At 48.0% G+C, this 26,360-nt stretch overlaps 1 protein-coding gene across 1 annotated transcript in view; it reads right to left on the bottom strand.

The window, feature by feature from the left end:
- The window catches only part of KSR2 (kinase suppressor of ras 2), a 78,572-nt gene that overhangs the window by 8,664 nt on the left and 43,548 nt on the right, over positions 1-26,360 (bottom strand). Inside the window, exon 3 of the mRNA XM_089775313.1 lies at positions 19,843-19,993. Within this exon, the coding sequence (XP_089631439.1) occupies positions 19,843-19,993 (151 nt within the window). The remainder of the gene's footprint in view (positions 1-19,842; positions 19,994-26,360) is intronic.

Below are 26,360 nucleotides of genomic sequence, written 5' to 3'. Positions count from 1 at the left end.
AGAATCTGGTTCTTACCATTGTTCTGTATTAAAACTATGCAGCAAGAACATGAGGTCTGTAAAGAGAAGGCTCTGCAGCCATTATATAAATCCTTGTGCTCCTGCCAGGCAGAGCACAGAGATTTGCATGTTGTAACTGGAGGTGAAAGTAAGTGGGTGCACCCTGGCTCACAGCTCTGGCAAGAGCTGGCTGAGCTGCGGCAAAAGCCAGCAGGGAGCTATTTAAAGAGATGGCAGGGACACGGGTTGCACTGGGACGGTATCTGCAAGAAATGTTACTTTCACCGTTGGTTGTAAGGTGACTGAAAAAACCCCACAACATTATTATGGGAGTCTGAACACCCACTCCACCAGCCAATAAGTGTGAAGAGATTTGCATAACGGGACAGGACCATGCAGCTATGGGCCAGGAAGTCCATTGGCATGCCAGAGCTCTCACTACCTAGGGCAATTCCTTCTCTAGATAATAGTCATAGACAGACAGTGATGACCAACACTTCCTAAACCTCAGAGTAGACAGGCCACAGGGAATCTAGCACAGCAAGACCACAAGAGGTGTCAGTCTAGGACACTAACAAATAAAGATTCCAGTATTTCACTGCCAAAACCAAGGGAAAGACACTGTGTTGCTGCTAGACCTGCGCTCTTGGCTCTGCTCTCTCTTTTCATTTCCTATTTGCAGCTAGCCGCTATTTATTCTGATGGCTGACGATGTCATAACAAGATTGCTGCACTCCATCGTAAAAATAACTGGGTATTTCAATGGTGGGTGCGTCATGCCTAAAAATAACCCGGTAAAGCTTGGGGGCTGTATTTTAAACACACAGAACAGCCTGTGTGCACACAGCGCAGGCATGTGCAGGGTACTCACTTCTCTTTGATCAGATTTAGTTCAATAGAGAATGCAGAAAAATACTATTTCCACAGACTATTATATTCAAGACAATTTTATTCCCTCAATAATGGGCTCTCTTAGACATTATTATTGCTTTAACGGAAGGCATTATTACTGCTGTAAGGGTCTGGCTGGGAAGAAGACAGGAAGAAACATAAAACAGGGGAACAGAGACAGAATATAAATTCCAGGTCCTGCAACTGAATAGGCATAAGCAGGCCCAGCTCCAAGATGGGTTACCAGAACTGGGCCTGTTGCATTGATCTACTATTATGTTTAACACACATAGTAGCTCGGATATATCATAGGGGCTACACATTATGCTACACACTGTAGGTGCTGGTATAATCCTTGTTATCATGCAGGACCAGTCAATAAGCTCCATTTATTGCCCTTTCACCTGCCCTCTGCCCACTAATCTGACATGCCAAACAACCTGAGTAGCTCCAAACAACCACCACATTTCATTTTTAAAAAATCTGCCAGAAATTTCCCATCCACCCCACCTCCAGATGACTGGTTTGAGGCCCAGGCCCAGCTATGTATTCAATCCTGCACCAGTCATGGTTTAACAGTCTGACTTCCATTGGCTGTGTCTACACTGCACCCCTTTTCTGGAAAAGGGATGCGGATTAGACCAGTCGGAATTGCAAATCCGTGGGGGATTTAAATATCCCCCATGGCATTTGCATTTACATGGCTGCCGCTTTTTTCTGGCTTGGGGATTAGCTGGAGAAAAGCGCCAGTCTAGACGCGATTCTCCGGAAAATAAGCCCTTTTCCGGAGGATTTCTTATTCCTACTTTCAATGTGTCCTTTCAAGTAGGAATAAGAAATCCTCCAGAAAAGGGCTTATTTTCTGGAGAATTGTGTCTAGACCGGCGCTTTTCTCCGGCTTATCCCCAAGCCGGAAAAAAGCAGCAGCCATGTAAATGCAAATGCCGCGGGGGATATTTAAATCCCCCGCGGATTTGCAATTCCAACTGGTCTAATCTGCATCCCTTTTCCAGAAAAGGGGTGCAGTGTAGACACAGCCATTAGGTGTAAAAGCTTTGGGGGAGAGACCCATCTTCTAATGGGATGCACAACATTTGCTTCTAGCTCTGGAAGGCCCCAAGAGAAAGACCAGTGGAAGAGCTGTTCTGAATAAGGTTTAAGAGTTCTGGAATGTATCTTTTGTTGTTTTCATCACGGTTAACATCCTGCAAACTTGGATGGATGGTATCTATGGCAACCTGGCTTTTCAGACAGAGGGATCAAAAAAAATAAACACCAAAACATCAGTAACCTTTTTAGTTATAATTACAGAACTCAAAGGGAAAAAGTACTGGAGACATTGTAGGATGTGCTGTACAAATGCCAGCATGTGTTGTGTGCTTACCACATACTTCACTTCAGTAACATGGGCTCATATTCCACTATTCCACTCCCTCATGTATTCACTCATTCTCCTGCCTGCCCGCCACCCCATCATCACCAATTCTAATCAAATGCTTCTCCTTCACCTCCGCCAAGAGGAAGACAAGATACTTGCAAGCGGACATGACAACAGGGGCCCTATTTTGGGGAGATCCTATTGTATCAAGTTTGTGTATCGTTGTGGACCAGGGATTATACGTAATTCCAGAGGGAGCATGATCACAGCCCTCTAAGAATTAAAAACAGCGGGAGATTATTAGGTTGTAACAGTTCCACCACCTCATGAGGTTCACAAAATACTAATTCAAAGTGGGTCCTTCACAAATGAATAAACAAAGAACGGACTTTGGGATAAACAGCTGTATCTAGACTGGCAAGTTTTTCTGCAAAAGCAGCTGCATTTGCAAAAAAACTTGCCAGCTGTCTACACTGGCCGCTTGAATTTCCGCAAGAACACTAACTTCCTACTGTCTGAAATCAGTGCTTCTTGCAGAAATACTATGCTGCTCCCATTCGGGCAAAAGTCCCTTTTGCGCAAATTTTACGCAAAAGGGCCAGTGTAGGCAGCTCAGATTGGTTTTGCGCAAAAAAGCCCCGATCACAAAAATGGCGATTGGGGCTTTTTTGCGCAAAAGCGCGTCTAGATTGGCACAGACACTTTTCTACAAAAAGTGCTTTTGCGGAAAAGCATCCGTGCCAATCTAGACGCTCTTTTCCGCAAATGCTTTTAATGGAAAACTTTTCCTTTAAAAGCATTTGCAGAAAATCATGCCAGTTTAGACGTAGCCCTTGAGTTTATACAGACACAGGGCCTTTGTTCTGATCCAGCAAGCAGACCAGACCCCAATCCTCCCTGTGCAGGGTTGCAAAGCTTTTGCCCTTCTGCAGCTCATTAAGACTGATAGGTGACCTCTACTAAGCGTGTGCATAAAGAATAATCGAAGTTCCTATGTGTTCTTTGTAACGTTTTCACCTTATGCCAAGGCTTGTAACACGGTCTGTTTCATCTAGTGCAGGGGTGGGCAAAAGGGCCTCCGCGGGCCAGATCCAGCCCACCAAGTGGGTGGATTCAGCCTGTGGAGGCCCTGCCACTCCCCCACCCCCAGGCCAATTAGGGTCTGAGGGCTGGGGGAAGCACACAAAGTTTCCTCCGCCCTGCCAGGTGCATGCAGCACTTTGAAGCGCACCACATTCCTGGCAGGGCAAGAGGAGTCTTTGCACACTCCCCCACCCCCAACCCCCGATTGACCTGGGGGCGGAGGTGCGTGCAAAGTTTCCACCATCCTACCCCACCCTGCAAGGAGCACACAGCACTTAGAAGCACCACGTGCTCCTGGCAGGGCGGGAGGAGGCACCTGATTGGCCTGGGGATGGGGGAGCACGGGACATCTCCTCCCCCCACCGGGGGCATGGGTTTTTAGTGGGAAGGGGAGGCAAAGGGGCTCCCCCACCCCCAGAACTATCATGATCGGTGAGTGGGAAAGCCTGGAAGCATCCTGGCCCCACACCTTCCATTTGAGATCCCACCTCTTCAAATGTGGCCACTTCAAAACATTTTTAAGTGGCCCCTGGCAAAAAATGATTGCCCACCCCGATCTAGTAGTTGGAGCCAGGTGCAGGGTTAGAGTCATGGTCACATCTTGGTTGCTTATTTAATTAAAATGTCCTACCTAATTAAGGAAGTTCCTAGGAAAACTTTGCTTCCCCACCAACTGGTCAACAAGAAGGCTACATCCAATTTTTCTGACCTAATTTAAAACATATTTCTGTTAGATTTCATGTAATCTATTGCTCAAAACCCTAAAATGACTCTATTACTTCTAAATACAAAACTTAAATATTGGTGCCAGCCATCTGTGCCCCTTTAAATATACACAAATAGCCCAACTAATAGGTCTGTATCTAGCCACATCCCCAAGCTGTGCGTGTTATATTCTTATCTGGATGCTTAGGGAATCAGTCATGTGCATGAAACCCAACCCATCTTAATGAAGAGGTATTAGTCATTATGTAAGTGACAAATGGAAGCCCATCCATCTCTCCACTCAACTCATCTGGAGATGGGTTTTGGGGGAGCGAGGTGGAGCAACCTTCATTATTTCAGAGCTGGTGCATTTGTCTGATCATTGCACTGGTGAGCCAGACTTGATGAATTGCCAGTGCAATTATTACAATAGGTTTCCCTTGTTTAGATGCTGAATATTAATAACATTTTCAAGAGAGACCATTTCTAGCATGCAGCAATTTCAGCTGAATTAACCTCCTCCCTGCACTGGGTAAATAATGTAGGGTGTTAAGTAAGAGCAAACTCCTGTCACGGTGATTTATTAGTGTGGGCACAAAGAGAGAGGGGGAGGAAAAACAGCTTCCCCTCCATTAATAAACCTGCAAAAGAGTAGGACAGCAGGGGCCATTTTCAACACAGCAAGTGCAAAAAGTCCCTCACAGGACAAAGGGTTGGAAAGAAATATTTGCAGGCTGCTCTGAAACTCCTCCAAGTTCAGCACTGACAGTCATCCTCTCGTCTCGCGTCACGGCTTCAGAGATACCTATCACACGGAGCAACCTTCGAGGGCCCATCTGCCAGTGAGCCACTGACACATGTCTTGAGGAAATGGCTGCGTGGCGACACAGGTGACCTTTTATCCCTGAGGCTGAGCTTTGAAGCCTTAGATCCCTGCATAAAGAGGATGCAAAATAGATGCTCTTTTTTTCTCGTTCCTCATTTATTAAGCAGAGCGGCTTCCCAGAATGACTTGGGTGACAGCTGCCCGGTCTCTGGGCTACTGTGTCCATCTTTCACACACTCACTTCCTCAGATTTAATTAAAGGGGAAGAAGCCCCCTGTGAACCATTCCATTAAAAAGGCTAATTGGAGAAACAGACAAGAATTTGCCTGTCCTCTGCACGTAAAGGGCAGGGAGGCAGCAGAGTCCCACACAAAAGCTTTTCTCCCCCTTTTTGAATTAACTGTTTTTGGGGGTCTGTCTCTGAGCTGACCCACACCAATGCAGGATCAGGCCCCATGGTAAAAGCAAACAAGAGGGGAACAGCCAAAAAATCTAGGGATAGTAAACATTCATTTACATGGAAGGGAATCTTCCACGGTCCTCCTGTTTTTGCTATTCTGCTCCTAACTCTGCTTAATTCAACCCCAAATGTACTCAAGCATTCGCAAGTCTGTTCAAAGGACTCAGAAGCCGTTCATGGCCTCAAAGGGCCAACTTTCCAGCCCCCCTCCCCTAGCCTCCACAATTGCACCTCCAAGTTTTGCCCTTGTCCAGCCAGGTGTTTTTGTGGGTGCAAGCATGTTCAGACTTCCAACTCCTGGCAGCTGATTTGGAATGCACAGAACTTGTGTGCAAAGGTTCAGGGTCTGCCTGAAAACTTGACTCGGTTATCTATATATTTTTAACCTCACTATTTTTTCATGATCGCTCCAATTTCCTCTTAAGAGGCTTATTTTTTTTCTTCTTCTTCTTACTGAGTTTATCCTCTTCCACCGGGTAAATATGGATTTCAGCTAAGGCTTTTTGGCTTAAGATTTGACCTCAGTATCTCTTTGTGGTTCTCCCATCTCTTTTATTCACATCCCACTCCCAATTTCAATTTTCTTCTCATCATTTCCTCACCTCTACCTTCAAACACACACACACATATACAAACTCTCCTTAAAGAGCCAGGACTGACTGACAAATATATAATGACAGATCATTTTTCCCCTTAGATAATAAGTGTCACTCACAATTCACTAGTCACACGCCATTAACTCCAAAATCCACAGCACCTCTGCTGGGATCTTATTTAATATTAATTTTATTTTGAGTACAAAACCAGTGCTTTATCTGCCACTAAAACATTGCTTCCAAGTCTAAAGTTTCATAGCCATGATGCAGAAGGAGCTGTTACACACATTTTAACACAATAAGTAGGTTTTTAATAACCCATGTGCACTATATTTTACATTCTAACAAGCTTCAGTTTGTAAGCTATTCGGGACAGCTATTCCTAAGCCATTCTTTACAAGGGTACTGTCAGCCTTTAACAGCACTCCACTACACGGTGCAATAGACTCCCAAAGTTAGAAACTTGGCCCAGGTCACACCTCACGTCAACTGTAATCAAGTGTCCTGTCCACTAAGCCACAACTGCCCTCTGGTTGGCTCCAGGCAAGGTTATTAAACCCAGCTCCATGAACTTCCATCCAGCTTCCTATGACCTTTCCTGGTGCATAACCTTGATTTGCTCAAGCAGGTCCTTAGAGGGTATGAGACCCACTACCTCCCTCTGTCCTAATCTATCTCCCCTGGGAGAATGGATAGCTGCTGAATATTGAAAATCATTCTTGTAAAGCTTCATTATGCATTAAGTGTGATACATGCAATAACAACCTGCTTTCTTTTGCCTCCTCCCCTTCCCACACATAATTTCTCATGGGAAATTAGATGGCACCAATTATGGACTCAAAGAAAGATGGATGGAAGAGGTTAACATTGTACCTCATTCCAACTTTATTAATATAAATTTTGGCTTCTAGAGATTGACTCTACTATTGTACCTGTGACTAAAACACACCATGATTTAAAGAGGCAGTAACCCATTTATAAATCACATGGTAGGACCTTAAGTAGAGTTTGTTTGTTTGTTTGTTTAAGAAGCAATGCATATGCAAAATATACACCCGAAAATGCACCCTGTGGTATATTTTTAATTCATTCCATGGGTTCAGTGAATCTAGCATGACAAAGGCCTGAGGTTTCTTTTCACATCTCACAATACATTTTTAAAATGTAGAACCTATTTTAATCTAAAATGAACAAATGGATCCTCTTAGTACTGGTCAGTTGGAAAGTGTCATCCAGAAAATACCGTGGTCCAAAGAACTTGGCTGCAATGGACAAATGTTCTTGACCCCACTAAGCTGGAAGGAGCAGAGACCTTAGATACTGTGGGGATAGTACAAAGGGAGTTGTTTTTTTAGCCTTCCGCATATCCACAAGCCATCTACTCCCTTGCTCCTCTTTCCCTTCCATCATATTTCACTGCCACAGACTGTAGCACCTGTCTATATCACAGGCAGGACTTAGCCAGGGAACCCAGTGACAGCAGAGTTCCAGTTAGCATTGACACAGCTATTGGCCCATTCTGTCACCAGGCTAGAGGCCTGGATGTGTCCAGGGGTAGCACCCAGGCCTAGACGCACAGCTAGGACCTACACTGGCTATCACAGCATGCTAGCGTGTAGCTGTAGTCCAGCAGTTCTCTCATGGTCTAGTGACATCCACTCCGGGGAGCGAAGCCATGTTAGATCTGGGGCTGGGAGAGCTTTAGCCGCTGTGAACAGCTCCGGCCATTTGCTCAGTTCACAAAGCCCCTATCAAGTTGGCAGCCTTATGTGCCTGTATTTACTTTTAAATAAATATGTTAAGAAATGGGAGCCTGTGTCTGGTGTTAGGGACTGACGAGCCCTTCTCCTTCTCGGCCACTAGCCCTACTTGCATCTACAGGTGTGTCAATCACAAAGAGGAAGGAAGTTCTGGTGGTTCAAGCAACAACGTTAGTTCCCGTACCAGCTCTACCACAAGGCCAGTGCTGGCCCAAGCCATTCTTGCACCCTGGGCAGCGTGGGCGTGGCACATGCTCACTCCACCCCCAGGTGCACAGTGTATGTACGGCCCCGCCCCTGAGCGTGAGGCACCCCTTGCCACTTCAACCAGGTGCCCCCTATAGGTTGGTGCCCTGGGCAGCTGTCCGGCTTGTTCCCCCCCCGCCCCCCAATCTGGCTCTGCACAAGGCCTCTGTGAGGCTATGTCAAGTCTATGTGCTTTGCCAGAAGAGGCAATGCAAATGAAGCATGGATTAGCATTTTCTCTTGCTTCATTTGCATAATCTCTTCCCATCTGTTTTTATGCAAGGGGTTTTTGCGCAAAACCATGCAGTGTGGACGTTTCCGTTTTGGGCAAAAACCCCTCCCAGAGGAGGCATAAGGATCGTGCCGGAAAAGGGTGGGTTTTTTTGCACAAAACAGAAACGTCCACACAGCTTGTTTTCGCACAAAAACCCTTGTGCAAAAATGGATCGGAATAGATTATGCAAATGAAGCATAAAAAATGCTAATCTGCACTTCATTTGCATTGCCTCTTCCAGCAAAGCACGTAGTGTAGACATAGCCTGAGACTTTGGGCACATCACTTCTTCCTATGCCACAGCTCCACATTCTGTAAGGGATGGGGGGAGAAATACTTCCTTCATCACCTGCTGGGCTTGTCAATTTAGACTTGTATGCTACTCTGAGCAGGGTCAGTCTTGCTACACCCCTGCACAGCACCTAGCACAATGGGACCCTTTTTTCAATTAGCTGCTGCCATAATACAGCAGGCCAGCTGCTGCCATAATATAAATAATACGCATATTTCCCCATTAGAATCTCTGCCCTGTTTTTGCCACCTCCCTGTGTTTCCCCAGCTCCAGTCTCCCAAACACAGGAGCTTTTTTGGTTGTAATTAAACTTCCAAGCTACCGAGGTTTACCCTCCACTGATGTCAGGTACAAAGCAATATTGTTCTGCAGGCCACAGAACTGAGTTTTGCTGAGGCTCCTGTGCCTCTTGATTGGCACATACTGAATATGCAAAGGGTGGCCGGGTCGTGCGGTCCAGTGCAGTTTTGCATTTCTAATCGTTTGGCCTTGGGTACTGTGTGGTTTGGGAAGGAGGAGTATTTGGCTCCGATCTGCTGTTTGCTCAGCCGAGAGAGCAAGGCAAACAACATGCGTCCAAGAGCTACCATCAGTGCTTGCGAGAGAGTCAAGTCCATTAGAAATTGTGAAGGTCTAAACAAAAACCCTCATCTTTGGCTTCTGTCTGTGTTCGGGAGTGGGGCTGCTTGCCTGCCCAGCAACTCAACTCAGAACTGCTGAAATGTAGGGTAAGGCAAAATATCTAGAAATAGCGCATGATTAAACTCCACAAGGCTTGGAGGGCTATAGCAGTGGAGGAAGTCTCTGAGGGGTCCATGTATTGTTCACACAATTTTCTCCATTCCTATTTGAATTGCTCCCCCTCCCATATCAGCCAATATTCCTGTTGGACACTCTAGTACTACTGCTAGAAGATGGGATGACTTCTGAGACCAGCAATGATTTTGTAACCCCTGTCAAGCAAAGATTTTTTTTAAAAAAACCTTAGAAAACAAAGACTTTTAATGACCAGGACTCTGCCTTTATCTAATGTCAGAGCATCCTATAAGGATGGATGAAGTGTCACTAACCATGCAGTCCCAAGGCAGAAATGGAGGCACAGAAATTAAGCTTCTAATTGGAAATAATTCATTCAGGAAGTGTTAGTTGTGAAGTTGGTAGGTGTGTCTGAACAGCTGAAACAAAAAAAAAGGACTACGTAGCACTTTAAAGACTAACAAGATGGTTTATTAGGTGATGAGCTTTTGTGGGCCAGACCCACTTCCTCAGATCAAATAGTGGAAGAAAATTGGCATGACCATATATACCAAAGAATAAAATTTTAAAAAATGAACACATATGAAAAGGACAAATCAAATTTCAGAACAGAGGGGGGATGGGGGAAGGTAAATATCTGTGAGCTAATGATATTAGAGGTAATAATTGGGGAAACTATCTTTGTAATGGGTAAGATAACAGCTGACACTCAAAACCAGCATCATGCTCTTTACACAAAGTCTGATAGGCAATAGGCAGACCTTGGGTCAAATCCAGATCTCTAGGGGTATGTCTACACTACCCCGCTAGTTCGAACTAGGGTGGTAATGTAGGCATACCGTACTTGCAAATGAAGCCCGGGATTTGAATTTCCCGGGCTTCATTTGCATAAGCCAGCCGGCGCCATTTTTAAATGCCAGCTTGTTCGAACCCCGTGCCGCGCGGCTACATGCGGCATGGGCTAGATAGTTCGAACTAGCAAGCCATTCCGCACTATCTGTACGTCTCGTGGAACGAGGTATCTTGTCTCAGACTATGTCTGGACTGCAGGCTTCTTTCGGAAGAATCTTTTCCAGAAGAGATCTTCCGAAAAAACTTCTTCCAAAAGAGAATGTCCACACTTCCAAAGCACATCAAAAAAGCCATCTGCTTTTCGCCCACACTGAATGGACACTGTCTCGCATTTAAGCTGTGATTACTATGGGCTGAGTGGCCACCAGGGCACCTGTGCTTTTTCCTCTTTCCTCTTCTTTTGAAAGAACTCCCTCTTCCCCGTCCACACGCGCCTTTTTGCAAAAGAACTCTCTCGGAAAAAGGCTTCTTCCTCATAGAAAGAGGATTACCAATGTCAAAAAAAAACCCTCTGTTCTTTCGATTTTCTTTCAAAAGTACATAATTGCAGTGGGGACGTAATTAACGGTTTTTTCAGAAAAACGGCTGCTTTCCTGAAAATCTCTGTAGTGTAGGTATACCTTCAGACACAAGCTAGTCCCAGTGGCTTCAGAATCAACTATAAGAACCCCAGAGGAGTCACCTGTGAGATGAGGTGATCCCCCTCACAGGTCTCCTCTGAATCTCAACTTGTTAGAGATTGGTCTGATATCTCACCCAGCCCTGCATCAGAGCAAAGCCAAGCAAAACTAGATGGTTAATTTGAAACTGGTGGGTTCTGTGGGATCGCTGAACTTTAGGACATGAACAAACCGGAGACTAAGAACAGCAGCTGATGCGAACCCTCACAAAACAGCTGGTCTCAAGACTCAGGCTCCTGACAGAAGCAGGTTTCACCAGCTCCAGCAAAGACCCCTCAGCACACAATGGGTGCGTCTAGACTGGCAAGATTTTGCACAAAAACTTGCCAGCTGTCTACACTGGCCGCTTGAATTTGCACAAGAGCACTGACGTTCTAATGTAAGAATTCAGTGCTTCTTGTGCAAATACTTTGATGCTCCCACTCAGAGATAAGCCCTCTTGTGCAAGAATACTTGCGCAAGAGGGCCAGTGTAGACAGGCACCTTAATTTTTTGTGCAAGAAAGCCCGATGGCTAAAATGGCCATCGGAGCTTTCTTGCGCAAAAGCGCGTCTATACTGGGCACGGATTCTTTTGCGCAAAAGCACTTTTTGCACAAAAGCATCCATGCCAATCTAGACGTTCTTTTGCAGAAATACTTTTAATGAAAAACTTTCCGTTAAAAGTATTTCCGCAAAATCATGCCAGTCTAGATGCAGCCAATCTGTTCAGCTAAATTCCCCACCCTCCAAACACAGTGCAAGCCTTTTCTCTGGGTACTTTGTTTGCTAAGCCCTGGAGAATGTTACATCAATCTGGACTGAGAGATGCAGTAAAAGGTGAGGACAGAGGAACAAACTGCGAAAGGAGACGTGATTGCCACAAAGGATTCCTCCTTCTTTAAAACAAAGGCCCCAGAAAGCTGTTCCCTCTGTAGGCCCACCAGTCCATGTAGCATGACACGACAGCTTCCCAGGGCTGGGAGCCGTCAGATGCTTTCAGCAATCCACTTTTTCTTTATTAAATCAATGCTGCTCATGCAGAATTCATGTTAATTTCTCCTCCTCCCCTTAAGTTACAAGCACAGGGAGAGTTTGGGTTCTTAAGTTTTTCCTTTCCTTTCAAACTGGTAACGTTTCACCACAGGTATTTCACGTTTTCCACTCCTAAACTGAAAAACTTCTGCCAGTTCCCGAGAGCAGTTGGCTGTTGGTCCACCTGAGTTCAGTTTACACTGCCGGTGGGGACGGTGACCTACTGGTTAGAATAAGAGTCTATTCTGGTTCTGCGTCTGGCTCCATCACTGACTTGCTCTGTGACTTCGGACTAGTACCACTGCATGTGCCTCAATCCAGTCTCCTACCGAACAGGCAGGTTACAACGAGAACTGCTTTGGGTGCACAAGGAGGAAGAGTTAGCTCTTGCTTGTAAAGTGCCTTGAGAGATTGCCGAGAGGTGCTACTCAAGGGCAAACAATTCTTAGCAACGCTGACCCTGAAAAAAGATTCAGGGTGTGTCTAGACTACAGGATTTTGTCGACAAAAGCGGACTTTTGTTGACAAAACTATACCTGCGTCTACACTACCACCGAGTCCTGTCGACATAACATCGACAGAACTCGGCAGTTTTGTCGACGGTGGTAAACCTCATTCTTCAAGGAATAACACCTTTTGTCGACAGAGTTCTGTCGATAGAAGGCATTATTGCATCTACACTGTCCTTTGCATCTACACTCTCATGTCGACAAAGCGGCTTGCTTTGTTGACAGAACTGGATGTAGTCTAGACGCTCTTTGTCGACAGAAGCTTTGTCGACAAAGCCTCTGTCGACAAAAGCCTGTAGTCTAGACGTACCCTCAGTGTTAGGCACAGCTCAGCAGTGCCACTGAAGGTATTGGTTACACCCAAGAGGGTCAGGCTTACGTGGACCGGTCCTACATGCTCTCCTGAGCCTCCCATTTCCTTTAAGGATGTGGGTGTGAGGCAGTGGCAGTACAGGGAGGGAAGCAGCCTTTCCTGGACAGAGAGCATAATGCCCCATGCTTCACTTCAGCAGGCAAAAGCATTTTAGCCTGGTATGAGGGAACCTAAATGCTGCAGGGAGCACGGCTGTTAATTCAGTAGGAGATACTCTTCCCTCTGCCTTGCAGAGCCCATTTTCCTGTGTGGCGCTAAAGGGCCTTTTACTGCTTCGCATGCCAGAAGAGACAAATTCAATAGGGTCTTGAGCCTAGGGATGTTAAATTGAGAACAATGGGCTAATCAAATAGTCAATGCAATTTGTATCGACTATTCAGTTAGTTGATAAGGGCGTCTCTGCTTTTGAAGTGTAGCAACAACCCCAAGGCTGTTGCTACACTTCAAAGGCAAAAGAGCTGCGGTGAGCACAGGGCCAGTCCGGGATTCAAGCAGTCCCCCGCTGACCCCATGCTCCTTGCGGCATTTCAAAGCAGCAACGCATAATGGAGACTGAGGTAAGCGGGGGAGTCCCCACTTTGAAGCATCCCCTTTCCTGTCCCCCACCCTTTGCTGCCTCTTTGATAGAGGCAGCAAGCAGGGAAGCGACTAGTCGACTAGCGTGTCGATTATCCGATAAGCATTTGCTTATCCGATAGTCGACTAGTTGTTCAAAACCCTCCTTCACAATAATTCATGATCCCTTGGAGCTTTCCACAGAATCAGTGTCCAGTCTTAGTCCCGGCATGGCAATTCCATCCTGCTTGCCAAGGTCCCTCTGGGCTTTCAAACACGCACGGTATTCTGTATTCAGCATTTCACATGGGCACATCCTAGGAAAAGCTGCTTTGTGGCATTCCTGAAGAGCATTCAGCAGCAGTCATACTCCACCCTAGAGGTGGCAGCACTTCAGGGATGGTGAAGGATCTCCTACAGTTTATTTATCAGTGTGTAAGGTGTTGGGGCATTGCAAGCTGCTATATTAGTCTTGGCCCAACAACTTAACTGGTTTTGTTTTTGCTTGGCTTAGGCCTACTTTCCTACCCAGCCCTTCTCTCCAGAGGATCTGAACATGCCATTCACCTCCGCAGTGATGCAATGTCTCTCACAGCCAACTGGCTGCAGGTTGCAGAGGTTCTGAATTAATGAAACTTTGAGTTTAGACTCTCTGAAGCCTGTGCAGCTCTTGAACCAAGACTCATCCAGGGAGACAAGCTCTGATGCTTCACTAAGCACAGCTATTTGCAGTTGCATTCCACCATACTTAATTACATGCAAAGCACAAAGGAGAGAAAACCTGGGCAAATGTGGGCTGACAGTGGGGGAAGTAGGAATCAGTGCTCCGCCCAAGTGTCTGGATTTAAAATAGTAAATTCACCATACCGGAGGAAGCCAGAAAGGACCTTCTGGGTACGTCTACACAGCAGCGTTTTTTTGGAATAACTAAGTGCACAGCTACACTGCAAGCCGTTATTTCAAAATAATGTTGAGCTGGAGGACGTCTTACTCTGACTCATAATAACCCTCATTCACAAGTATGGGAAGTCAAAGGAAGAGTGTTCTCCCTTCGACTTCCTGGCTGTGTCTACACTGGCAAGTTTTTCCGGAAAATCAAATGATTTTCCGGAAAAACTTACCAGCTGTCTACACTGGCCGCTTGAATTTCCGGAAAAGCACTGACGTAAAATCATCAGTGCTTTTCCGGAAAAACTATGCTGCTCCCATTCAGGCAAAAGTCTTTTCCCGAAAGACTTTTGCCCGAAAGGGCCAGTGTAAACAGCATAGTTATGTTTTCCGCAAAAAAGCCCCAATTACAAAAATGGCGATCGGGGCTTTTTTGCGGAAAAGCGCATCTAGATTGGCTACGGATGCTTTTCCGCAAAAAGTGCTTTTCCAGAAAAGCGTCCTGCCAATCTAGACGCGCTTTTCCGAAAATGCTTTTAACGGAAAACTTTTCCGTTAAAAGCATTTCTGGAAAATCATACCAGTGTAGACGTAGCCCCTGTGTGTAGACAGTACCAAAAGCTGAGTTAAGCAACTTTGACTACAGAATTGATGTAGGTGAAGTTGCGCAGCTTAATTCGGCTTTGCCCTGCTGGGCAGATGTGCCCTCTCTGTGCAAGCACTGAAGTGTATCACATGCCCCTCTAGCATCTGCTCCACCAGGGGATAACAGCTCATTACTGCTACCTGCTAATGGAGTCACTCCTTTGCTAATGTAAGCAAGGCCTGTGCTACGGCGCTGAAGGCCAGGTAGAAGATCAGGCACTCCTGGGTGAGAAAGAGCCTCCACTGCCTGCTCTGGTCAGCATGCAGGGGAAGCAGCATCAAGTACACTGATAGCATCCTGCGTGCCACCTGCTTGCCCACAGAAGTGGAAGGGACCTGGACTCCCAACACTTATGTGGTCACGTGGAATTCTCCAAAAGCTGCTGTTGCTGCTCTCTGGCCTCAAGGCCAGCCAGGCCAGATAGCTAAGCTGAACACCAACAGCTGGGGGCAGCGCTATGGATGCTGCTGGCTTCCTCCCCTGCTTAGCCACAGCTCACCCAAGCCCCAGCCCCAGGGATCTGGCACTTGGACAGTAGGGTGGGCATACTCCCAGCCCTGAGTCCCCCCACAACCCTCTGCCCTGACTCCTACACCCGCCACTCCCTGCCCCCCACACACACACTTGGATTTCTTACAAGTACTGTCCTATCCCAACACCCAATCCCCTGGCCTCCACAAGGCAGGGAGGGGGACTGCAATGTGACACTAACTTTAAGACATTTAAGTTACTTTCACCTCTTCTTGGCACCCAGAGGCAACCAAAATCCATTGAGATTCAGATCTTACCTCCCTTGGGCTCCTTGACAAACCCAGCACTGACGGGGTTATTGGTCAGCTCCAGCGCCCCCGTCCCTCCCTGCATACCACCCCATCTCCTCACTCTCCAGACCCTGCAGAACTGTAACAGCCCGAACCCTTTGACCCTGTGCTCCTGGAGAGTCCCTCTTGTTTCCATCTCCTATTCGTGTCTCTTTCTTCCATCCCGTGCCCAGTGCTGGGAACATCCTGCCAGCTTACAGGCACCAGACACCTTCTCTCTTCTCTTCCAATCCCCGACCCCAGTTCTGCCCCCCTCCCCTTCTCACATCTGGCCACCAACAAGGCCACCATTCCATCTGGGCAGTGTCCCGTGTTAGTCTGCCTGCGGCTACCCTTATCAGAACCGGGACATGACATGTTTGCGTGCGCATGAGCATTTACACACACACGGACCACACCTCGCAGAATGGAGCTCCTCTTTGGTGTAAGATTCTAGAGCAGGGTTTCCCAGCCTATGGGTTGGGACCCAAACATTTCAAAAGGGTCGCCAAGTGTCTCCCCAGGTGGCTCTGTCCTCCCTCCTCCCCCTGTTTTCGAATTGCTTTGGGTCACCAAGTCTTCCTGAATTGTCAAAATGGGTCCCCAACTGGAAAAGGTTGGGAACCGCTGTTCTAGGGACAGCCATAATATTTAGGCTAAATCAAAGAGCTTGTACCTATCGGGGGGTGAGCTATGTCTACATGGTGCTGGCTGGACACCCTCCTGCCTGGAGTGGAGAGGTCAGGCCAACGCAAGGTACTCTGGGAGAAGGTCACAAGAAACAGAGGGAGGTTTAATGGGGGCTGTATGAGGAAGGTACAAAGGTAAGATCAGAAAGACATTCCCTGTAAAATAAAATATCTGCCCTTTGACTTTTCCAACAGCTGAAATCCTCGTCCACAGTTATTGTTGGTATTTCGGTAGCCCCAGGGGCTCCAACCAGTATCCCAGCCATGCTGCACTGCTGGGGTAAAGGGCTGTACATGCAAAGAATTGTACCTCATTAATAACTGTCCCTCTCCTAAAGAGCTTAGAATCTAAACAGACCAGACAAGGAAGGGAAGCTGCCCAGTCAAACTACAGGGGTGGGATGTGCATAGGTACCTTCCCCGGATCCTAAGAAGCAAAGGACACTGAGTAGTTCCCACATGTATTCTGTTGCAGTGACATCATTTGCTTGATGCTTCTTACATCTGCTCCCCATGTGCGGCATGGATCAGGAGCATCCAGAGAACACAGAGACCGGAACACATGGACAGCCTCCTTGCTATTTTCTGGGCTCAGTGCTTTCCCTGAAGGCGAATGGTGTTTGTTTGCAGAAAGCTTTAAAAGCAGAAGGTATTTAAACAAAGGCAATGTGGGAGCCTTTTACATTTCAAGTCCAGCAGTGGGCTCCAAGGAGAAGAATCAATACAGTTGGACAAATATCGGGAAGAATTAGCAAAAATGCCAAAGGGAAGGAGGGTAGAGATACGAGAGAGGCTTGGATTTAGGGAGTTAACCCTGGTAAAGCGATTTGTGCTTGGTGGGAAATGTCAGACAGGAGTTCATCTTTGACAACGTTGGCTGAATCTCACTTAGACTTGGGCAGATTAGAGGGAGAGGAGAGGGCTCCGCATGAGTATGTTGTTATAGGATGTTCACCTATATGCACCTATATCAGTACATCCTCCTAAGTGCACCAGCACACAGCAAGATTTCAGCAATGCAGCCTTATCAAGCAAAGCGGGGCTTTGCCCCCAGTGCAGTCTCATTCAGCAATTAACCAGGTAAGAAACACCTAGGCTGTGTCTAGACTGGCCAGTTTTCCCGAAAATCAGCCGCTTTTCTGGAAAAACTTGCCAGCTGTCTACACTGGCCACTTGAATTTCCTCAAGAACACTGACTTCCTACTGTCTGAAATCAGTGCTGCTTGCGGAAATACTATGCTGCTCCCGTTCGGGCAAAAGTCCCTTTTGCGCAAAACTTTTGCACAAAAGGGCCAGTGCAGACAGCTGAGATTTGTTTTCCACAAAAAAGCCCCAATCGCGAAAATAGCAATTGGGACTTTTTTGCGCAAAAGCACGTCTAGATTGGCCATGGACGCTTTTCCGCAAAAAGTGCTTTTGTGGAAAAGCGTCCGTGCCAATCTAGACACTCTGTTCTGAAAATGCTTTTAATGGAAAGCATTTCCGGAAAATCATGCCAGTCTAGACGTAGCCCTAGGGATGTAAGCGACTAGTCAACTAGTGATGTGATTAGTCGTTCCCCCTTGCCTCTTGCTGCCTCTATCAGAGAGAAGGAGCAGTAACTGGTGCTGGGGGGAGCTGGCTTAAAAACCAGTTTCCCCCAGAACCATCTCCATGGGGGTAAGAAGGGGAGGTAGAAGCACAGCGGGAAATGGCATGAGTGGGGACTGAAACAGTCTCCATTCACGCCAGTTCCGCTGTGATTCTACTTTTGAAATGTACAAGAGCCCCTCTAGAGCTCTTGTACATTTCAAAAGCTGAGGCGCTACAGGGGGCACAGGACCAGCGGGGGAGTCTTCTGTTGGTCCCATGCTTCCTGCGGGGCTTCTGCTTTTGAAATGTAACAGGAGCCCTGCTACAGTTCAAAGACAGAGGTGACCTGATCGACTAATTGAATAGTCAATGGAAATCCCTTTGACTATTTGATTAGTTAATTAATCTAAATTTAACATCCCTAGATTCTAAATCTAAATCCCACTTCATGCTGGTGCAACACTTCCACGCACTGGGCTTGCACGGGCACTGCTACATCACCGGGGCAGGTTCACTTCCTACAAAAGTCCTGGGAGTGAATTTACAGGTGGTGTGTCCAGTCACAGGACTGGCCTGACAGGTCAGACCTGGCTGTAGGCCACAGTCAAAGAGCAGCTGGGCTGCAGGGAAGGAGAGCCTTTATCCCAACACAAGGATATCCATTGCTGTTAAAAGGGGTGCAGTGGTTAACCATCCCAATGGGGCCCCCTCCTTCCAGGCCCACCCCCATGAACATCCTACATGCCAATGACAGCAGGAGCTCAAGAGGCGTCATGTACAGCAGCGCGTGGCCCTTAGTTCACACTGCACTCAAAACCCAGGGCTGGCCCGTGCCAGCTGATTTGGGCTCTGGTGCTTTCACTGCCATCTAGACGGCTCCAGCTCCAGCTCCGGCTCCGGCTCCAGCTCTGGCTGGAGCCCAGGCTCTAGGATCCTGCGAGCTGGGAGGGCACCGGAGTTCAGGCTCCATCCTGAGACCGGCTGTCTCACCACAATTAAATAGACCCTTACAGGGCCGGCTTTAGGCCGATTCGACCGATTCCCCCGAATCAGGCCCCACGCCTAAAAGGGCCCCATGCTGTCTGCTCCCCTCCCACAGCTCTGTGGCGTGCCGTGCGCACTGCGAGAGGGGGCGTTGGCCCCGGAGGAGGAGCACAGTGGCTTCCCTGGTTTTAAAGGGTTTGTGACTCATTTTTTGTGTGTGTGCGTGTGCGGTGGGTTTTTTTTTTTTTTTTGCTCAACAAAAAATTTTGGCTGCCGGGGCCCCGTCAAAACTTTCGTGTGCGGAGTGTTGCCCCTTAAAGCTGGGGCTGCCCCTACCCTGCCCCTTCAGCTCTACCCAAGAACCCACCCCTTCCAGGAGTACAGAGCTTGAGGGCCCCACCTTGCCCCGGGGCCCAGCAATTCTATCAGCCTCAGCAAAACCACTCTGGTGTCAACCTGCTGTGGATGCCGAAGGCACCAGTGTTGCATCCTTACAGAACAGGACTTGGCGGTCTCAAGGACCTCTGGTGCCCTCTGCTGGACAGAGGAAGGAGGTTTTACCCAAGACTGATGCGGCTAAATAAAGCATGTTGCCTTACAGTGAAATCGTTCCTTCTTCCGCTTACACTAGGGGTGGGCAATAATTTTTGATGGGCAGGGCACTCTAAGATTTTGGAAAGTGGCCAAAGGCCGCACTCTTCCATGATATTAATAGAGGAGTCCGAGGTGGAGGTTGGGTGCAACAGGGAGCTTGGGAGAAGAGATTGGGGTGCAGAAGGGAGAGTGGGTCTGGGTCTGGGAGGGAGGCAGTTGTGACCTAGGGTAGGGGTCTAGGGTGCAGGGTTTTGGAATGTGACCTAGGGCAGGAGGGGGTTGTGACAGGCAGTTTGCCCAGGGGATGTAAGCAACTAGTCAACTATCTGATTAGCATAAGCATATCAGATAGTCGACTAGTCCCTCGACTAGTCGCTTCTTCCCCCCACCCTCTTCTTGCCTCTATCAGCTCTTCCTCACCTGATTTGTGGACACTCCTGAGGCAGGAAAGGGAGGCATTCAGACGGGCACACTCCTCACTGTTGGCCCCAAACTTCTCCACCGTCTCACAGACCTGGTCATCCGTCATTTCCAGAAGATCCTCTAGGCTCAACTGACCAGGGGTGATTTCCTAGAGACACGAAGATAGTAAAAGAATGAGGGAAGAAGAAGCATACTATGAGCTGACTGCAATTCAGTGTCAGGAAACAGAGATGCAAAAGCTTACCCCATGTCATGACATGGAATCATTGACCTTCCTACAGAGGAGCATTTCAGAAACAAACCTACTGGCACTCCAGAATTCCACACAACTTGAGTTCCAGTTTTGTTTCATGTTGTTTACCAGGACCCCCACTCACACCGAGAACTCCAGTAGCTGAAAAATACACTCCAAGTAAACGTGTGATTTCCCTATGGACTAGTGAGGAGTAGGGATTAGCTATTATATTATAGAATATAGATTGTTATGTGCACATAGGAAGAAACCTATCCACTCCTATCTCTGTGGCAACCACAGCTACATTGATAGATTTCCTGAGAAGGACGTTTCAGGATGAGGAAAAGGTGTATTGCCTTGGAAAAATATACAGAGCCAAACAGTTGCTTTCTGATCTTATATACATAGGATACTAAGTTCTCCCCTTTCTGTCTCAGGTTACTGTCCTGGCAAAAGTGAAACCCCTCCCTAGCCCACTGAGGGAAGAGGCTGGGCAGACACCAGCATGGTAACCAAAGCAGCTTGTAACTTGTTGAGCACTCTGAGCTATTGCAGCCCTGTCTGAAATCCAGTAGGGATGTAAAATCCCATATAATTGGTTAACCAGTTAAACGTGAAGTTTAACCGGTTAACCCATTAAGGGAGACTGCCCTCTACCACCACCTCTGCTGCTGGCAGGGGCTGCTCCAGCACAGCTGGAGCACCCCGGCCTGTGACCCCCATGAACCCGCCATGGACAGGGGCTCCTCCGAACACCTGAAGCACAGTGGGCCCTGAAGGGTTGGAGCAGCCCCCCTTGGTTAAAGTAAGCATCAGCTGTTAAGTGTGATTAACCTTTCACATCCCTAGAATCCAGAAGACCTGGATTCTGTTTCACATGCAGCCAATGACTCGCCATGTGACCCTGGTCTGGTGCCTTAGAACCCACACCTCTGAAACACTGACCCACCCTTGCAAAGGAGAGAGAGCAAGAGAGAGCGAGCAAGAGCATGAACACCTGCCCAAGCAAGGACGTGCTAAGAGGCACATTTCTCTCTAATGGCTAAGCAACTACAGCACATTGGGGTCCCATGCAGCAGGGTGCACAGTGGGCCTAGCTCACTCTGTGGCCAATGGGAGCTGTGAGTGTTTAGCACCTTGCTGGATGGGCCCTACAAGAGCAGTAGCTCCTAACAAAGCAAGCGCCCTGGGACTGCACAGCATGAAAGTCACAGTACTATGTTGGATTCCATTGTAACATGGGGCTCTGCCTGGCTGCTCCAGCTGGTTCAGAACAGAAGAGCGTTTAGAAGAGAAGCTAAACTCAACCCCGACTTTGAGAAGTTCAGTTCTTGACCCTACTCCAGGGACCTTGAAGCTGACATGTGTGCCTGGGCTGGCCCCACTCCTACAGCTGCAGCGCCTGCTGTCATGACTGCATCACTTTAACTGTTTTCACTTTAACAGAAAAGTTTCTAGCCTTCAGATTCAAAGCCTGAAAATGTGACTTGAGTGTAACTGATACACTCCTGTCCCCCTGAGTCTGCTAAGAGCCTGAAACAATAGCTGGGAGAGGTGTGAACTGCCCTCTGCACCTCAATATAGTGTCAACTTCCAGACCTACTACCCTGAGAACCACACCCACACCACCTTAACTAAGAACTCTGGGGCAGGGAAGCAGCAAGTAGACACCCTCCAGCTGCTGAGGCAAGACCCTCTGTCTATCTGGGAGAGAATGGATCCCTGCTCATCACAACTTCTCTTCAGTGGAATGAGGGCCCAGCTGTCACTCCTAGGAGGAGACTGGAGATCCCATGCCTCTAGCCAGGCCTCTGAGAGGGGAAAGGGGCAACTCCAAGTGATGGGTATGAGGGAGGCCCCACCTCATCACGTGCCAGGACTCTGGATTCATAGAATCATAGAATACTAGGACTGGAAGGGACCTCGAGAGGTCACCAAGTCCAGTCCCCTACCCCCATGGCAGGACCAAATACTGTCTAGACCATCCCTGATAGACTTTTATCTAACCTACTCTTAAATATCTCCAGAGATGGGGATTCCATAACCTCCCTGGGCAATTTATTCCAGTGTTTAACCACCCTGACAGTTAGGAACTTTTTCCTAATGTCCAACCTAAACCTCCCTTGCTGCAGTTTAAGCTCATTGCTTCTTGTTCTATCCTCAGAGGCCAAGATGAATAAGTTTTCTCCCTCCTCCTTATGACACCCTTTTAGATACCTGAAAACTGCTATCCTGTCCCCCCTCAGTCTTCTCTTTTCTAAACTAAACAAGCCCAATTCTTTCAGCCTTCCCTCATAGGTCATGTTCTCTAGACCTTTCATCATTCTTGTTGCTCTTCTCTGGACCCTCTCCAACTTCTCCATATCCTTCTTGAAATGAGGTGCCCAGAAGTGGACACAATACTCCAACTGAGGCCTAACCAGTGCAGATTAGAGCAGAAGAATGACTTCTCGTGTCTTGCTCACAACACTCCTGTTAATTCCCTTCATCTAGCCGTGCCTCTGGTATTACCTGGGGAATGAATTCTAGGCCAGCCTGCCATTTCTTTGGTAGGCTGCTCCAGTCAGGCAGACCTGGCCTATAAAGCATAGTTAGAATAATATTTGCCAATGGTTTCCCATTCGTTTTCATGTATTTCAAGCCCCTGAGGGAGACTGACATCTCCCAAGGGTCCTATTTACAGCTCCTGGGCCCTAACCACTAGACAGGGCTGCCTCTATCTGCTATGGTACTGCAGAGACACCATGTCCCTGAATATGCAGCCCAGCATTTGGGAAACCTTGAGAAATCCCTCTGTTCTGCGGTACAGTGTTCACGATAGCCCTCAGCTCTGTGCGGAACAGACCTTTAGTGGAGCAATTCCACCCCCTGGTGGAACCTTTGGTGATAGGCATCCATCTGCCTACAAATCCACTTTCATGGGGAAGAGTTGGGAAAATAGCTTGCTCCTCTTTTCTGCACGTTTGCAATCTCTCCAGTGCCAAGCCCTCCCCACCACTGCCACAGAACCTGTTAATAAAAATATTATTAATGGAGATTGCCTATCTCCTAGAACTGGAAGGGACCTTGAAAGGTCATCCAGTCCAGTCCCCTGCCTTCACAGGGGGACCAAGTACCATCCCTGACAAATTTTTGCCCCAAATGGCCTCCACAAGGATTAAACTCACAACCTTGGGTTTAAGCAAGCCAATGCTCAAACCACTGAACTATCCCTCCCCCACACAAAGTTGTGTGTTTGAATGGCTCAAACACACAACTTCTCTATCCAGAAAGCCTGGCCTCTAGAAAGCCTGCACTGCTGCCTTGAGAAGCTGGCTGAGTACCCCAACCTTATTTCACCCACCAAGACAGTGGGGCACACAGCAGCGAAGTGACTTGCCTGTGAGCTGGGAGGCCGAAGAGCGACAGCTCCCCCCGAGCGAGCTAAGAGTGCTCATTCCCAGGCGTGAGAAGGCAAAGGGAGAGGTACAGCAGTTCTGAGCATGCTGTCTGCCGCGTACCGCTCTGCCTTCCGCGTACCACGCCACAGGTGGGCTCAGGAATGGGAACACAGGATTCCTGATGCCTAGTTCCCTGCTGTAACAGTTAGACTGTGTTCTGGACTGGACACAGCCTGGATTCAGCATGGACAACTAGCTTCATCCTGTCCAAAACTTTCTACTAGTTTCACCACCACTGGGTTTGGGATCTCTCATCTCCTCACCCGGCTTCTCCCTGCCTCTTCAGGATCCCACAGCCCTGGGAGCACCTAGACACTGCTTGTTGCACTTTCTGCCAGCCCCTGACTCTGAGCATTGGTTTCCCTAGCGTTCCAGCCCTTTTCCAAGGCTTACTGCAGGCGTTGCTCCCGTCTCCTGCATCTGTTCCCCCACACTAGGTCTGCCCCCAACCCATTCTCCCAGAGAGAAAATCCATCATGTCCTCACCCCTGGCCTTCTTCCCTTGCCTACCTTCCATTCCCCTTCCTAAACTCGCTCTCCACTTGGCCACACCCACCCCAAGTAGCACAGAGCATGCGCAGAAAGCCCTCCAGGGGTTCTTCAACCACCAGTTACAATTTGGACTCCCCTAATCAGGCTCCCCCTTTATTCAGCTTCCAGAGGCACTTTAGGTACACCTCCACTGCAGGGGAGAGCAGGCCTCCCCAGCCAGCCCAGGCTAGACACACACACACACTCACCCTTTGCTCACACTCACACCCTAAACCCAGCTGTGTGTGTGGGAGTCATGTGGGTAGGAAGCCACAACATCCATATTACTAATTTATCCTGCTAGCTTGAGCCCCAGTAACCCAGGCCTGTCTGGCTGGACCTGACGGCTCCCTGCCAGCTGTAGTGCAGACACAGCCTCACAAGTCAAGTCACCCCATGACAATGGCCAGCTTGCCAGAGGCCTGAAAATCCACAGCTCCTGCTGGCCATGACAGAGCCAGGGCACTCCAGAGCACATCAGGCCTGTGATGGTGCCTGGACAGGAAGGGGCAGATGTTGTATGTGGGCAAAGCAGACTTGCTAATTAGGGTTCTGGGAGTGGTGTGGTCAGGTCACCGCATGGAGGTAGCAACAAAGAAGTCCCTCAGGGTGCATCTAGACTGCACCTGGAGCTCAAAATAAGCCATGCAATTTGAGCTACGCAAATTGTGTAGCTTATGTGATGGACCCTGAGGCGTCAGAGGGGTTTTGCTCATGAGGCTTCTGGCTGGCCAGATTGGCAGATGAAGCTCTCGGTGTGATCAGTTTGTGGCCTATTTGGGAAAGGTCTCCAGTCTGGGGCTGTAAGGAGCCCTGAGTTTTGAGCAATACGCCTCTGTGACAGACCGGGTCGGGTCTGGGCACTGCTGAGGGCGTCCGCTCAGGGCGAATTGCTCAAAACTCAGGGCTCCTGATAGCCCTAGATCAGAGACCTTTCCCAAATAGGCCACAAACGGGTCACACCGAGCACTTCAGCTGCCAATCTTGCCAGCCAGAAAGTCTCATGAGCAAAATCCCTCTGACACCCCAGCGCTTCCTATGCCCCAGTCAGCCCTGGGCCTAACACACAGGTGAGGGGTTTTAGAACCCAATCTTACCTACCCCGAATAGGTTCTTCCGGTCCCAAGAAACCAGCCACAGGTCCCAATCAATTTACACTCTGGATCTTACCCACAGGACCACACTGAGCCAATCCTTTAGCATCTAACATCTAAAGGTTTATTAACAGAAGAAAGAAGAGGTTGAGAGTAAGGTTGTTAAGGAGAATACATTACATGCATCGAATCACCAAGTTCTCAACGCAGGCTCTTAGCAGAGATGTTATAAACTGCTATCTTATAAGTCCCTAGTGTACATCCTATGTCAGGATGGGTCCACAGTTCTTTCCGGCTCATTGTTCCCTGCAAGGCTGCATCTGGGATCAGGAGCTGAACTGAAGAGAAGATGGAGGGTGCCATATGGCACTTATCTCTCCTGGCATCCTCCTGGCCAGAGAAGGTCACACGGTCAAGTGACCTATCTCTGTTTCACATGCTGGCAGCCATTATACTCTGGCTAGTTTGCAGGTATCAGTCACATTCCTCAGGTGTGTATTGGCACCTAGAGATTCATTGTCCCTGGTACTTTGCTAATTAGCATAGCCACATTCTTTGCCTATTGCTCTGTCTCAGACAGATAATTTTCCAACATCAACACAGAGTATATATTTATAACTCCACATACAGATATTATACAAGTACATGGATAGCATATACAGAATCAGTAGAACACAAGCTTTCATGTGACCCCTCACATGGCCCCCTTTGTATAGACCTTTGGGGCACCCCCCCCCCATGAATGCAGCAATGACCTTTAAAATCCAATAATGGACAGTTTATTTTGAGTCAATTTCAAAATAACTTACTTCGAAATGTGGTGCTGACTACAAAGCACTTATTCTGAAATAAATCACTATTCTGAAATGGCCCTTACTCTCTGTGGAATGAGGTTTACACGGACATGGGAATAGCAAGCCCGTGATATTTCAAAATAACAGGCATGCTCAAAAGATGCAGAATATTTAGGGTTAGGTAAACATTGCCTAAATGGGCCACACTAGGGAAACCCAGCAGACCAGGGACTCTGTGATAAGTGACCCCAGGCAAGCCAACACAGCGTCAGACAAACAGGAGACTGCAGTTTAACATACCCTGACAAAAGGCATGACAAACTCCAGGTAGAGAAAGTGCGGGGATTACACCCCACTTAGGGTATGTCTACACTACCACCCTAGTTCGAACTAGGCAACCGAAGTTGCATTTTGCATCTTC

Source organism: Pelodiscus sinensis, chromosome Z (genome assembly GCF_052426305.1).
Source record: "Pelodiscus sinensis isolate ZL-2025 chromosome Z, ASM5242630v1, whole genome shotgun sequence".
Classification (NCBI taxonomy): Eukaryota; Metazoa; Chordata; order Testudines; family Trionychidae; genus Pelodiscus; species Pelodiscus sinensis.
This window is presented reverse-complemented; position numbering and strand designations above follow the sequence as displayed.